This window comes from Nycticebus coucang, chromosome 2 (assembly GCF_027406575.1).
Source record: "Nycticebus coucang isolate mNycCou1 chromosome 2, mNycCou1.pri, whole genome shotgun sequence".
Taxonomy (NCBI): Eukaryota; Metazoa; Chordata; class Mammalia; order Primates; family Lorisidae; genus Nycticebus; species Nycticebus coucang.
Window position 1 is genome coordinate 21573159 of NC_069781.1, and position 15695 is coordinate 21588853.

Below are 15695 nucleotides of genomic sequence, written 5' to 3' on the forward strand. Positions count from 1 at the left end.
TAAAAGTTAGCCCTGTCAGACCTGCCTTTCTCTAGGCAGTCTCGCTTCTAGAGACCAGGGAGAGGTGGAGGTAGAGAGAGAAAAGACTGTGAAAAATAAAGGGGACAAGAGGAATACAGGAAAGAGGAACTGAAGGAAAAAAGGGAGGAAGGGAAGAACAGAAGTTAATTATGTCAACACATAGCTCATTGAATTTCATAACAAACCGTGCACTTTCTGAACTACAAGGGTGCATGAATGAGATGTGCTCGCACACCTGTGAGTGTGTGTCTGAAACCGAGGCCCAGAGAGTCAGATACGCAGAGCCTCAAAATCATGGCTGCAGCTTTTCTCATTGAAGAGCCCCACCATCCCCTCCACTATGGCCTCCACGTTTCCTCTTTTCCCATCTTGGTGTGAAGCTGAGATTTGGCTAGATGGCCACTACCGAAACTCTCATTTGAAAGCTGATCCTGTTTTCTTGGGTCTCTCAATTTATACCAAGTCTCTCAAAGGGACTGTAGACCCTTGAACCTAGGTCAAAACATGTCAACTGAAAGGATTTTGCCATAGTGAGTTGCCTGAAGTCACGCAACAAATTGAGGGTAGACCCTGCACTAGAATCTAGCTGTGCAGGGGACATCACACTGGTCTCAGGATAAGGAAAAGAAAAGGAGGAGGGAAAGGAGAAAGAAAGAGAGAGAGAGAGGGGACAGGAGGTGGAGGAGGAGGAGAAGGGCAGGGATGAGAGGAGGGACAGGGGGTGGGTGGCTGAGGAGCGAGAACATTACCTTTCACCACCTGGGAAGCAGCTGAGAGTAAAGTGGGATGTTTCTACTACAAAACCAGCTGAAATTTGTGCTATAAAAGGTGATGCTATTTACCTTGGGGTTTTGAGAATGAAGACAAATATCCCACAGCTTTTTACAGTGGTTGCTTATTTTGCTTTTCTCTCCTCTTTGTTTGTTTCCATGCATTTGCACATCTGCAGAGTCCTGCCTGCTTTGGTAAATGCCTCTCCAGCTGCCATGAACAGCTGCTGTCCTTTCCACTCTGCCAGGGCATTCAGAGGAAGGTCCTGATGCCCTGTAGCTTCAACCCTGGGGACTCAGCCTGTCCTAGCCTGGTCCAAGTTCAGGGGCAAGCCAACCAAAGACTGCAGGTTGCATCTCAATCTACTCAGAATTTCACTGAGTAAATATTCATATGCAACAGTCCTTCTCTGCTACATGCTCCTTGTTCCAGTGGATAGAGCATGGCTTTCCGAGACAGACAAAGCAGGATTTTTCTGCTTAATGTCTGAGTGTCGGTGACTCACTCACTCTGCTTCTCTGAGCCGTCTCCCACCTCCCAGACAGGGGTGATGATGAAATAAGATAATGCACCTACCTTTCCCAGCTTTTGGGAATCACAGACTGTTAGAATTTGGGGGCAAAAACAAATAAACAAAACAAAAAAAAAAACCAGAAAGAACATGTCATCTATCTTCATCATTTTACACTTGGAGAAACTGAGGCCCAGAGAGGTGGAATGAATGACTCATCCACAATCACACATGGGGCAGAGACAGGTGCATGTTTCCCAGGAACAATAGTCTCTGGTGGGTTTAAATCTCCAAGTTAACACTTCTTGAGGTGTATCCTTGGACAAGTCGCTTCACTCTCCTGAGTCTCAATTTTCTACTTTAGGATAAGTGGATCATATTGTATTAATACAGACTATTTATAATCACTTCTAATGATGATGGTGACAATGGTGTTACTCTGCTTCCTTGCACAGAATTCTGTGTAAAGTTCAACGCCCTCATTCAATTCTCCTATGATCAGTCAAAGAATTCAACAAATATGTATCAATTGATTTGATTCAGAGGTTAACCCCGTCTTACTTAGGGCACAGGAACTGTTTATTAAGAATTCAGAGAAAGCACCACTGGCCTCAGTCAACTTGTAGATGGTCAGCATGGCTGTTTAGGGAAAGGGAAGCACAGTGGAAAGGTCTGATGGATGTCCACTAACGTTGTTTCCTGGGGTTCTAAAAATTAACTTATTCTTATAGAGATTGAAGAGCAAAAGATGAAAAGTCCCCTTCGAGGGAAATATGACAACATGTTATACGTATAAGGAGCTCTTAATTCCGAATGATTGAGACAGACTTTGCACAACAGAAGCTGGAGACAGTGGGCGCTAAACAACGTGGATTTCGCAACCACTGTGGCAAAGGCTGGTGTCCTCCCCACGTCCTCTCCCTGCCCCCAGGTGTGCAGGGCAGGGCTGCATCAACTTTTACAGGGCCTGCCTCCAGAGGAGGCTACCAAAAAGACAACCCTTTCTCTCTCATTGTGGACCCATTAAACAAACTTAAGGGATGCTGTGCAATTCTGGACCAGTTAGTTCTTCCTCTGTCTGGAATTCTAGATGGTGTCCCATAAGTGTGGGCATCTTGGATGTATGACCTGATCTCTGAGGCTTCTTCCATCTCTAACTTTAAGAACTGTACACAGAATTCTGTGCAAGGAAGCACAGTATCATCAGCGTCATCATCATTAGAAGTGGTTATAAATATTCTTTATTAATACAATATTATCCACTTATTCCAAAATAGAAAATTGAGACTCAGGAGAGTGAAGTGACTTGTCCAAGGATACACCTTCAAGAAGTGTTAACTTGGATATTTAAACCCAACTGAGACTATTGTTCTCAGGAAACACCCATCCCACTGCCTCTACTTCAAACTGGATTCATTAACAGGTGTCCGATCCAAAGATTGATGGAGCGATGTTAATGTAGTTAAAAGACAGGCTCCTAGACCACTGGTAGGCCTCCGGGTATAGGCTTGCAAAAGACATAGGAAGTTCACCCATCACTTTAACACACAGTGGACTGCGGTGAAGCAAATACCAGTCACACTTGATTCCCCTTGATTTAGGAGGGGTTTGCCTCCTGCCTGTGCCACCTAGGAAGCAGAGTATCCCGGTATACTCTGAAAGAGAGTGAGTCCATCTGAGCTCTCTTTGCTCAGATGAGCACCTGGAGACTCAGAGAAGGAAACTGATGTGTCCAGGATCACCCTGCCAGCTATCGTCAACTCTGCAGCTACAAGCCAGGTAAGGGAGTTTCTCATTCCATCAACATCCCTGCTTCCCTCGATAGCCCCAGAAATTCAGAGCTTTGTGGGCCACTCGAGCCCAAAGGCAGAGCCAGCCAGAGGAGGGAGAAGGGAGAAACACACAGACTTTTTACAGCAACACGAATGACTGCCCAGCCTCCAAACTGAGGCTACAGACGGCCCAGGGAGAATAGGTCCAGGGTCTCTTACCTCTGCTCGGTGGGGCTGTAGGTCTCCCCTCTCTGGCAGCTGCTCAGGGTGACGGGGTCAAAGTTGTCGAAGGAGCGGAGGGCCACCCCAGAGATGGCGACCAGGGGCGAACTGAAGCTTACACGTACCGCCTGGCTGTGGTAGAAGGGCTGGCTGAGGTCATGGACCACAGGGATAATCAGGGGATTGTTCCTGCAGCTCAAGACATGGACGCCTGTCAGGGGAGACAGAGGGGCCGAGGGGCCAGGCTCATTACTCAAGGCCAGTCACGCCCTCCCCCACGGGCCCTTCCCGAAGCCCCCAGACCCTTTCATGTCACTGCACAAAAGCACCATTGGGCGGCCAGTGAGGATTTTGAGTCTGATTGAAAGTTTCTTTGTCTGCCTTTTTTTCTTGGTTCCAAATCTTTCCAATCCCCCTGCCTCCCTGCCCCCTAAGCTTCCCCTTCACCTAGCGCCCAAAGTCCCTCTCCCTCCCTCAAAGGGCCACCCCTCTGCCAAGCATCCCAGGCCCTCCTTGCCTCCCTCCCACATCGCTGCAGGGCTTGACAGTCTGAGTTGCTGGTTTTCAGGCCTTTCTCAGGGTAAAGAGGTAAGAAGCCCACTCGGCAAGTCATCTGTGGACCTAAGAGCAGTCCTGCAAGGGAAGGACCTTGTGCCCAGTCTATGGCGGACACAGAAGCACAGGCAGGAGGTGACATTCCCAAGAAATGCCATGTCACAGCCACAGCACTGAGTCCATGGAGAACCTGAGCTGGCCTCACTCCAGAGTCCTCAGCTCTCCCTAGTCCAGGCAGCAGCCGGGGCCCCAAACTTCAAGAAAGAAGGGCGAGAGGCAGGAAGAAAGGTGCGTCCAGGGGCAAGGGGAAGGATCGCTGCAGTGGGCTGGAGCTGGCGTAAGGGAAGCTGGCTTTGGCGCCTGGCAAGCCTGGGTTCAAATGCTGCTCTAGCCCTAATGCTGGGCCTCCGACAGGCCCCTAAAACTCTGTTTTCACATCTTAAAAATGGCACAGTCCTACCCACATTCTGCCAGGTCTGCCGTGTTGGGAGGATTCTCTCCCCCGGGAAGCTGGAAGCTCTGAGCCCAGCAGGTGCCCATCTCTGTTCTGCTCCCTGAGGGCTGTGAAGCCTCCTCTGAGAACTCTGGGGTGCTGAGGACCAGAGAACGTGGTGTGGGCAGGAAATGTGGAAAAGCCTCAGGCATCAGCAGCAGGGCCCAAGGCACTTTTGTGAAACCGGACGTTTTCCCACTCCACTGAAAACCCTCTCCTCAGAGCCCTTTGGGATGTCAGGGTGACATGAAAATATTTGCTTCTCGCTTAGGGAAATTTCCCCGGAATCCAGATAAGTCCGGAGGGGTTTTCTTTCTCTTCCTTATTAATATGTTCCCTCTTGCCTTTAAAACCAACTAAAGAAATAAGCATAAAAAAACAAAACACATCAAATGCTCCCCACTGCCTTGGCTTTTACCTGACCCTGAATGACCCTTGCCTGCTTGCTTCATCCGGGTCTTTGAAATGAGCTCTCTGCGGAACGGTGTGGGCACAGCTTTGAAGTCCAGGCTTCAGTCCTGGCCTGGAATTCTAAACACTCAGACTGGCTGCCCAGAACTCTCCAGGGTAGGCTGAAAATGGGAGGATGTCATAGGAATTGCTTAGTGCCAATAGGAATGTCTCAGTGCCAAGGTTTGCACCAGCCATGGCCATGGCAGTGTCAAATAACATCTCACCCTGACTGCAAGGTGGACATCATTGTCCTTGTTGTACATATGAAGAAGGCGAGGCTCTGAGTCCAGTCCTGAGGTGGAGAGCATTGCCCACCTTCGCAAGGTGAGTGAGTGGTGGGGACCAGATTCAGACCGTGGCTGTCAGCCCTGGAGCCCTTTCCTCTGAAGTACAGCAAATGTGGCATACAACAAGGCAGACAAGTGATAAGTCTGGCCCTTGTCCTCCTCCTTGGTCCTGCTGGCCCTGGGCAGCTTCTCACCAGGTGAAATCTGACTCCTCACCTGCCTCCCCACTCTTGAACCTGATCAAAAGCTACCTTAATCCTCTTCTCCCCGGGAACTTCTCTAGAGGTTGTGTTGGACATTCAGTAGCCACTGGGGGGCGGGGGGGTCGCATGGACACCTCTGTTTGCAGGTAAAGAGCAATGGGTTATGATCCTGAAAACCTGACTCCTTACTCAGTGCTGAGCCACCACATGACCTAGGGGCTCTCAGCACCTCATTTTGGGCTGCTGGCATGTATGATGGGGAAATAGCTCTTGCTCAGTCTCCTTTCCACGTCTTTTGGGGATCACATGAGATGCCTGAGGTTAAGAGCTTTAGCAAAGGGAGTGACCAAAAGGGAGGGCTTTGCCGTTGCCCCATTATCCTTGTATCTGCCAGATCTAGGCTTCTCTGAATACAGAGCCACATCTCGACTGAAGGGCAACCAGAATGCCCAGTAGAAGAAAGAGAAGGAAGGGAAGGGAAGGAAAGGAAAGGGGAGAGGAGGGGTGGAGGGGAGGCAAGGGAAGGGGGAAGGTAGGAAGAGCCCAAAGCTGTTCTTTACAACCACGGTGCTAACATGGGAACAGGTTTGGACCAAGCCAAGCCCAGGAGGACGTGCTCACCTAGATCGTGGCTCTGATCCTTGGTGTCTAGCAGCTGCACACTGATGGTTTCCTGCTTTTGGTCCCCATAATATGTCCCATCAGTCACCAGGTGGATAATCACAGCCGCAGCAACCATTGGCTGAGAAAAATATGCCTGAAATCAAAAAGACATTGGAGGGTGGTCACAGGTTCAGTGGGGAGGCAGCGGCATTGTGGGGGACCCAGGAGAATCTTCCCCTGTAGGAGCTGGGATGCGAAGGAGGAGGCAGGGAGAGCCAGTGGAGAGGACAGGCTCTGAGATCAGAAAAACCCAACTCCAGTCCTAGTTCCGCACCAACCTGGCTGAGTGACACAGAGTGAGTGGCTGAGCCACTCTGGGCTCAAGTACCATCACACTGAAATGGTGGATTGAGAAGACAAATGGTTATATCACAGGACTCACAGGAGTTACTAGTGGGATAATGGGGAGTAAAGTGTCTAGCAAAAGCACACACTAAAACCACACACACACACACACACACACACATACACAAAGGTACTTACTGCTACCTGTCACTTGCCCCTGCCAGCCCCTGCACTAGGTCTGGAGGAGACACAGCCAAATGAGACAGGGCACTTGCATTTCTGGGGACTAAGTGCAGTTCAAAGTAGGTCAGTGACCCACAAACCAAAGTGCAGTAACTTCCACCCTGTGACAAGTACCACCATGTTAGAGACCAGACATGTGCCGGATAAGAAGCAGGAGAAGAGTCACTTCTTTCCCTGGGGATCAGTAAGGACTTCAAGGAAGCGAAGATACATTTTTAAAGGGCTTGAACAATGATTAGGAGTTTCCAGGCAGACAAAAGTTATCCAACCTCTTTGCCAAAACAAGAGTTGAGTCAGGGCGTTCCCTCAGCAATTAAGGGATTTCATTTCAGGAAGCATCACTCCACTAAGTGCTTTGTTCCCTGTTCTTACAGTTAACACCCTCAGCAGGTAGACAAACCATCCAAAGAAAGGGTCAGGGGACTTAGTGTGTTCTGAGGGTGGCTGCTGGAGGTTCCAAAACCCTGGAGGCATGGGCTTACCCGGAGCCAGAAAGTGGTCTGAGCCAGCTGGGAGTAGGGGTAACTGATGGTGCAAGGGTACCAGGCATGCTGGGAAAGGCCTTCACTGAGATCTATCACCTTGGTTCGACACACCTGGAAAAGGATAAAGAAAAAATAATCGTGTTTGAAAGAGTCTCAGGTCAATTCAATTCGACAAACTTTTACAATTTCACCTATTTGGTTCTTGGCACCGCAGGAGGAAATGAGGATGAATGGGTAAGAATCTGCTCACATTCTAACACAGGCAATACTCAATGCTGGTAAGAAAATAGGAGGCAACCTATTTTGGTGATAGTGGTAGCAGAGACATTCTCATGGAGACAAATCCTGGAGGAGTTGACGTTTCAGTTGAGTCTGAAAGAACACGCTATAGATGAGAGGAAAAGCATTACAGGCTGAGGGCACAGAAAGGAGGGCTTAGGGAGAGCAGAGACCCACAATGCCTAGGTTGCCACAAACTTCCTGGAACACATGTGACTGAATCTTGGAGAAAGCGGCAGCAAGGCAGGTAAGCGGGTCCGGTCCGCATGGTCTTGACTGCCAAGTAGACAATTTTAGAGCAAATAGGTAAATTGTCCTTAGAGTTGTATTCACAACAGAGAAAAGACGGAGAATATGAGCATTTGTTTCCCCATCACCAAAGAAAATCAGTTTAATCACTCACACACATGTGCATGCATGCATGTGCACACACACTCACTGAACAGATCATACCAAACAATGTTAAAAGAAAAGGAAATATTTACACATTTACAGAGAAGTAGAATTCTTCAAACTTAGGAGTTTCTTGCATAACCAAGTGTCATTTCACTTATTGGCTCACTCATTCATTCAAATGCTATTTATTGAGTGAATCCCACTTTGCCAAACACTCTGGGACGAAGTGATAAGAAAGGCAGACAGATGGTGAGGGGCGCAGCCCTGACAACATGTGTGGGTACCGATCAAGTAGGTACATATGCCTGTGTAAACACAGACTGAGATAGGTGCTGTGCGGGGGAAAAGTGTAGGGACAGCTGAGTCGTTCTTGAGATCCCTCAGACGTTGGGCAAAAGGTCAGCTCCAATTAGGGCTTTCCTTCTGATCTCTGATGTGGCTCCTCTTTCGAAACTTTCTTGTGAATTTGGGGCTGTCATTTTACATGACGCTCTGGTTGCAGTTTGCTCGTCTGAAAAAGGAAGGCTGACCTGGAGAGCTTCAGAGAGCTTATACGCTTTGAAAATAAACGTGAGATAATCTATTCTCAACCACATTCAATAAACACAAAAATACATTCAAGCGAACAAACACGGAAAGAAAGGAAAAGGCAAAAATTATATACGAGGATCAAGGACGTCTATTCACGCAGTATGTATAGCAGGAGAAGATTGGGAACAATCTTAATGCGCGTCTGTTGAGGAAGGAATGCATAAAATACGAAATGTCGACATGATAGAATTTCACACGACAAAGGAATATTAAGAAGGATGAACTAGATTCGTACGCAGGGAAGATATAAAAATATTTAACGCTTGGCTCAGTGTGGGCCCTGGCCAAAGCGGAAGCTGAGTTCATAGGCACCAACATGGAGAGATCGCAAAAACATAACATGGAGTGAAGAAGAGAAACAAAGGGCAAATGGACGAGTACGTTAAGATGCCACTTACAAAAAGCACACAAAGCAAAACCACATACTGCCAAGGGATCTATATGAATTAAAAATGCAATAGAAAAATATACACCAACTTCAGTGTGGCAGTTGCTTCTGGGTATCAAGGAAGAGCAATGGTACTTGGGGTGAGGAGCAAATGGGATTTCAACCTTCTTTGCAGCATGCTGTTTCTTTTGCAGAGAGAGGCTTGAAGCAGATCTGACGAAATCTGCACAGTTGTCAATTCCAGGTAGTACACGCACCTGCTACCCAAGGCGTATGCACCTGGTATACATCGTGTTTTGTTTACACCATTCCAAAGTTTTTTATGAAATTTTTAAAAACACACAAAAAATGGCTTATAAAGTCATTAAAAATAGATATAACATAATCAAAATCAATTCCCCTAAAAATGTATTTGTTATCTGTAAATAACGGGCTCCAATAAACTGGACTTAGAAGGTCTGAATCTCCTTCTCACCTTGGTGTCACCAAGGATCCCTTGCCAAGAATCCCATCTATATTTTGCAATCTATTCCATGCTGGAAATCTCATCTATATATCTGCTAAAACTCACATGTCTCTCTCCATCACTTTTTGGGATGATTCTGGCTTTGGGGAGCTCTTGGAGAATGTACAGTGTGAGTTCTCTTTACATGAGTGAGACCCTGATCAAAGTTCAACTAGAAGATACAGCTGGATTGTGATCTACAATTGCAATCACTAATGCTTTTACTTTCAAATAAACTTTTGGGGGGAGTAAAGTTGCAAAGATAAAACAGAAAGCTTCATACACCCTTCCCCTGGTTTCCCCTTGTGTGAACATCTTCATCAATTCATTCCTGAAACCTCAAACAGAGGAAGGTAAGTTGCCTGCGCAACCTTGAAGAACCACAAAATGTCATGCAGGAAGCAGTTCTGATGTGCTGGGCTGGTTTTGGATGAAGGAGACCTCTCCCATGCTCATTCAAAATTCAATGTGTAATTGTGGGTAAATTATCTTTTTGGACCTCATTGTATCCTGCACATTTGAATGTTAGATGAGGTTGTCACTCTTCGGTTGTCTTCTGTGAATTCTTAGGGTTCTATGGAGATGTCAGCCTGGGGGTCAGGGTGTAGAGAGGGTCCTCTGACTTCCCCCACCCCCATCCCCGCACCTCTACACATCTGTTTTATCTATCTGGCTGCCTTATAGTATTTCATTCAAGAAAAGACCTTCACTGCTTAAAAAAAAAAAAAATTGAAAAATTATTAAAATGCTTTCATTACTGCATTAAAGGAATTGGTGGGTTCTGAGTACATGATATTAGTTCTCTGAATGTCACAGAAATTTCTTAAGGAGAATAATGGTGCCAGGAACCAGCAAGCCCATTGTCTAAGAATAAAGCAATGGCTTCAGTTATTCAAATCTCCAGAAGCCTAATACAGAGGAGACGCAGGGTAGAACGCAGCCACTTTCATGTGCTGGAAAACGTTTTCAAGTTTATTTATTTTTCTCAAAAACAACTGGGATGGGGCCTAGGGAGATCTGCCAGTAGATTGTGTTACACTTTACAACAGTGAGAGACTTTGCATAAACTATCCATGGCATTTGAAATCCAGGCCAGCAATTCGACATGTATCATTTTGGAATTCTTTCCCCTTGTGCTCCTAGCCGCCTGTCTCCGAGCACATCTCCGACTGCTGGGCCCAGGGTCTTATCGTTGCATCTAACACATTCACTGTCAGAGGAGTCTCTTAGTGTTTAAATACGATCTCTTCTTATCTTGTCAGTTCTATCAGCACAGACGGGGTCTTAGGAGTACACTCTGCCGTTACTGTATTCTTCTGTTTTCCTAGTTTTGTGTTTGTGTAAGGCTGGCTGCTATGCTGACCAAGGACAGTCAAAGCAGGCCAGAGAGGAGTGAACACATCCAGCTGAATTTTTGCCTGAAACCCTCGATGATCTTAAAGTCATTTATGTTCTTGGAGAGGTGGAAGGAGGCTAGAAAGAGGAAAGAGGCAAAGTCCCACAGCCTCCTACGTTTGCAGACAGGGCAGGGATTTGCTCATTCTCTGCCAGCCTCCAGAGCCTTTACAACAAAAGGGTTGTGCCCAAGATACGAAGCTGGCTGCTAAGGACACGGGTGTGACCCTGGGGTGATGACTGATTCCATGGAGATGCTGTTTTCATCCACCTACTTTTTTGCACCTTCCAAAAAAGCCAAATCCACCTTGACAAAGCACTGGTGGGCAACGTAGATTTTCCTGAGCACTCTGTGAGGGAACAGTGCGGGAGAGCTACATCACACAGCCCAGAGGACTTCTCAGCTCTCCCTGCCGTCACTCCAGGTTCCTTCTCACTTGTCCCCTCCCCTCCCCTTCTCCAGTTTTCCCAGTGACAATGGCTGCACAGACATCCCCAATCTCTCTTGACCTCCTCCACTCCCAATCTGCACTTACCTCAAGTTTCCTGCAGAGCCATTCTGTTCTCCCCCCGTTCTCTATTCTGGTACCCCAATTCCTTCTGATGATTTGGAATGTCTCCCCAGCCATCCAGCCCCAGAGGTGTCAGGAGGTTGAACACAGTAAGTTTCTTTTCTCTCTCTGTTGCACTGGTGTGAACCAGACCTGCTCCCCACCCTCACACATCAAGCACACTCTAGAAGCAATGGCCGCCTCCTGGCATCTTTGGGTTTCCCTAGGGAATCAAGGACACAGCCCCTAGAACTGAAGCTGGTTTTCCTGTCCTGCCCACTGCCACGTTTACTGTAGCATTATTCCTGAGGGCCAAGATGGAGTAACAACTTATGTGTCCATCACAGATGAACAGTTGAAAATGTAGTACACACACACCATGGAGTATTATTCAGCCTTACAAAAGAAGGAAATTCTGCAATCTGCAACAAGAGCAAAGGATCTTGAAGAAATCATGCTAAGTTAAATAAGCCAGTCGCAGATAACAAATACTGCATGATTCCACGGAACGTGAGCCATCTAAGATAGTCAAATTCACAGAATCCAAGAGAGAATGAATGGTGGTTCCCAGGGGCTGGAGGAAGGCAGGGAAAGACTAGTTACTAATCAACAGACATAGATTTCACCTAAGCAAAATCAGTAAGTTCTAGAGATTTGCTGTACAACGTTGGGCCTGTAGTTAAAAATAATATCTTATACACTTCGAAATGTGTCAAGAGGGTAGCTCGCTTTTATAACAATAAAATAATTTTTTAAAATGCCACTATTACTTTGAGTGACTAAAATATTGCCGTTCACTGAATGAAGGAACCCATTAATAAAGAAACAATCTGGTGAAGGGATGAATAAATATTCACATAATGCTGCTGCTTTGAGAACAGATGTGGTTGGGCTGACAAGCACCCTCGCTGAGGTCCCCTCAGGGGTAGAGAGGGATTTCACAGTCTCTCCCTGATTAATTTGTGGACAGAGGACTCATATTCATTTATAGACAATCCAGTTTACCTTTGTAAGGTTCTTTTTAGCAGTGGGAGATGCCTGGCTATGCTTTCTCCCACTCTTTTTTTCTAAGTAGAATACCTATAAGCCCAGAGGTTATCTACTGAGCCCATTCCCTGGCAGTGGCCAAGGGAGGGGAAGTGCCTTGCACAACAACACACAGCCAGTTAGAGACAGTATTGTCATGAAAATGCAAAATTTTCTGTCTCCCAGACTTGGCACACTTTTCTCATTTACATTCTGTATCTTTTTGATCCTATCTTCTCTGTGTAGAACCATCCCCAGTGAGATTTCTTGCTCTTTCCCCCCAAAATCATGACACGAATAATAGATAGCAATCCGAGTACCCTCTCTCTTCTCAGGAACCCTGGATCTTTTATGGAAACTGGGCAGGTTGCTACTTCTGACCCTCATCTTAGCACCTGCAGGAATCAGGGGGCAAGTGACACTTTTCCCTTTGGATTGAGTGGAGGGGGACTTTCATCTTTAGCAGAATCCCTTAGAGATTTACCTTCAGAGAAATCTATGTTTACTTCAAATATCACCTGTGGGAAATGGGGACCTGGGCTGATTGCAATGTGTTGCTTATTAGTGGGATATTTCTCGGGCCCTCAGATTCCCCCTTTGTGGAATTCACTGGTTGTACTGAATGACCTCTAAGGACCCCAGGAGCTTAAGAACAGCCACAGTAATAACATCCACAAAGGGTCTCACAGTCACAGTATCATTTAACTCCGACAATTCATCTGTGACATTGGCATCATCTCATTTTCGTAGTCACATATCCAGTTGCATATTGTAACTGGGATCTGGATTCTGATCCCTCTGATTCCATATCCCGTGTACTCAACCACAAAGAATAATTGTTGCTTGGGTGTGGCTGAAAGCTCTGCTTCCTCTGCTGGAGAAGAGGGCACCAATGACAACACTCTGCCTCTACTCCCCGCCCCAACAGTCCCCAAAATTGACCTTCCAAAGTGAAAGATGAACTTTATCACCCTGTTCTTATCCACCCTCCAAGCTGTCCATGGTGAAGAGGATGCAAAGATCCCTTGACAGCCTACAGAGGCCTTGGGGAGCTAGTTTCAGTCTTACGCCAGCTTGCCTGCTGGTGGCTTTCCCTCTCTATAGGACATCTACCCTGTGATGCCTCCTTTCCCCTGGACAACTCATTCTCTCTCAAGTGTCAGGGACTCCCCCTCCACAATGCCTGGCAGCGATGCCCTCACATGCCCCCACTGCCCTTGCACTTCCCATTTTGTGAAATACTACACACACTTCAAAGCCAGTCTCGAATGTCACCCCTCCTCTGAAAGCTTTTACTCACTACCCAGGCAGAATTAATTGCTCTCCATACAGTTCCTTATATATACCTCGGTTATAGCCCTTGTCAAGTTAGATTATGGTTGTTTACAGTCCAGCCTTGTCCCTTTAAACTCTGAAGATTTCCAAGGTGAGAATCATGTTTTATTTATCTTCAAATAAATCCAAATAAAAAGTGGACAAAAGTGGGAGCAGGGATGTACATATATCACGTGCCCATCATGCAAAGCTCACAATAACTCTGTAGGTGGGTATTATTACTATACCCACTTTATAGGTGAGAAAGTTGAGGCCCAGTAATTTAAGGTCACACTAGTTAGTGGTAGATCCAAAACTGAAACCCAGGCATGAACTCAGCCCACATTCCAAACCACAAAAGTTAACTTCAAAAGTTTCTGCCTATATCTCTCATGGCCGTTATGAGACTCTAACAAGGGAATGTATGCATTTGTTCCAGATGAGTCCCAACTCCTGGCCACATGGACTGGGAAGATGGACTCAGGATTTCTCCTTGTTGCTTTCTCCTGGGGCTCTTGAAATAGAAGCTGTTGCTGTTTCAGTGGATGGATGAATACAGGCCTTTGTAGGTCTGCATTGGTACGAGGAGCCCTGGATTGCCAAAGCTCCAAGGTCCTCAGGCCTCCTAGAATTGGCTCAATTACTCAATATCTCTGACACTCACTCTTCCCTTTTACAGAAAGACAGAGCAAGACAAATTCATCTCCCAAGTTCTGACATTCCACCAGCTTTTGATTTTCAGCTTCATCCAAATGAATGCTGCTGAGAAGAATGTTGACTCTGAAATAAAGTCTGAAACAAGCAAAGAAACAAACAAAACCACATGGCCACCAGAGGAAAGGCCTGTCGACCTCCTGAGACTCACAGATCCCCTGTCTCTGCTACCCTGAAGCTGAAGGCTTATTCCCAGCCACCCTTTCCGGCAAAGACAACTCAGAGAGTAACATAAAAGTTGATTGCACTATTCCAAGAATACGTCTTCTCTTCTCTTCTGTCCTCTCCTCTCCTCCCCTATCCTCCCTTTCCCTTCCCTCCCTTCTCTTCTCTTCCTTTCTTTGCTTTTCGGGTCTGCAACTGCATGCTTCTAAATAGCTGGGGAAGTTCCTCATCCAGAGCTTTGTGATCCTGGAGTGTCTGAGCAAGGAAGATCTGAGAAGTCCTTATTCCAACCATCACACAGATGGAGAAACAGAGCCCATGGTAGAGGGGGAAAGCCTGGCTTGAAGACACGCGGTAAGCTCCTCTGGGATGGGCCAGGATGTCTGGCCTTGACTGGCGATGCCAGGTCTGCAGAGTACAAAAGGCTCTGTGGCTCCAGGACCTGCGGACTTGCGTCCACTCAATGCACTGCCAGCCGCTACATCCAGCACCTGCCTCCAATCCCCCTCCTTTGCAGAAGACTGCTTTCAATTAGAGGAGTTAACGATGTCTTGCTTTCAAAGGGTTTTTTAAATCCAGTTTATCTTCCACCCACACACGACGTACACAAAGGCAGGGAGATGGAGGGAGAACAGGGGGAGAGAGGGCTCTGGTATTTTCCCACACAGGGGACATGCCATGAGGTTTCTATTGAATTTCGATTTTACAGATTTACATGCCCTTTTGTCAATCATGGGAGGGAGGAAGTGCTCGTCAAACCTCCAGTCCATCCTCTTCAATTTCCTTTCTCCACCCAAAGGGACCCACCAATGGGCCTTATAGAAAAAGAGGAAAAGAAATAGGGAGGGGGAGGGTGGAGAGGCACGCTGACAACAGTGGGCATACACGTGCGTGTGTACACACACACATACACACACAGAGCCAGGCAGTTTCTCAATATTTCTCCTTAGTCCACATTTTAACCTCAGGCTTGCAATGCCAATGCCAAGTTATTTCCCTAAGAATTGCAAGGGTGCAGGAGGGGCAGAAATTAGTTCCTTAATATAAACCCCCAAGATCTAGGGGGCCTGAGGACTGCAGGTGGGAAAGTCTGTTGAGGGGCAACCAGTCAGGCCACAGCTATAAAAAGCCTCAGTAAACCTGGACACCCAAGTGGCCCAAGTGAACTCCAACCACCTCCATAAACAGGACTTATTCCCATCAGAGCCAATTGCTCTCCCAGTGGTGCTCCCCTGGGGAAGAAGGGAAGGGTACCAACTCTTAAAGATGGTCTACCAGGATGGGGTGCTGCTCTCTTCAGTGCCCTCATAATAACCCTGAGGGACAAACATTTCTGTCCCCATTTGAAAGATAAGGACTCTGAGGTTTGGGAAAGCATCCGTCAGCCTGCCAAGGCTTGGGACTTCA

The 15695-nt window shown here is 47.0% G+C and overlaps 1 protein-coding gene across 1 annotated transcript in view; it reads right to left on the reverse strand.

Annotated features, from left to right (window-relative positions):
- Window positions 1-15695, reverse strand: part of LOC128567301 (pappalysin-1) — a 143802-nt gene that overhangs the window by 69946 nt on the left and 58161 nt on the right. Inside the window, exons 4-6 of the mRNA XM_053564446.1 lie at window positions 6962-7075; window positions 5910-6045; window positions 3295-3508 (exon numbers count right to left, since the gene is read on the reverse strand). Of these exons, the coding sequence (XP_053420421.1) occupies window positions 3295-3508; window positions 5910-6045; window positions 6962-7075 (464 nt within the window). The remainder of the gene's footprint in view (window positions 1-3294; window positions 3509-5909; window positions 6046-6961; window positions 7076-15695) is intronic.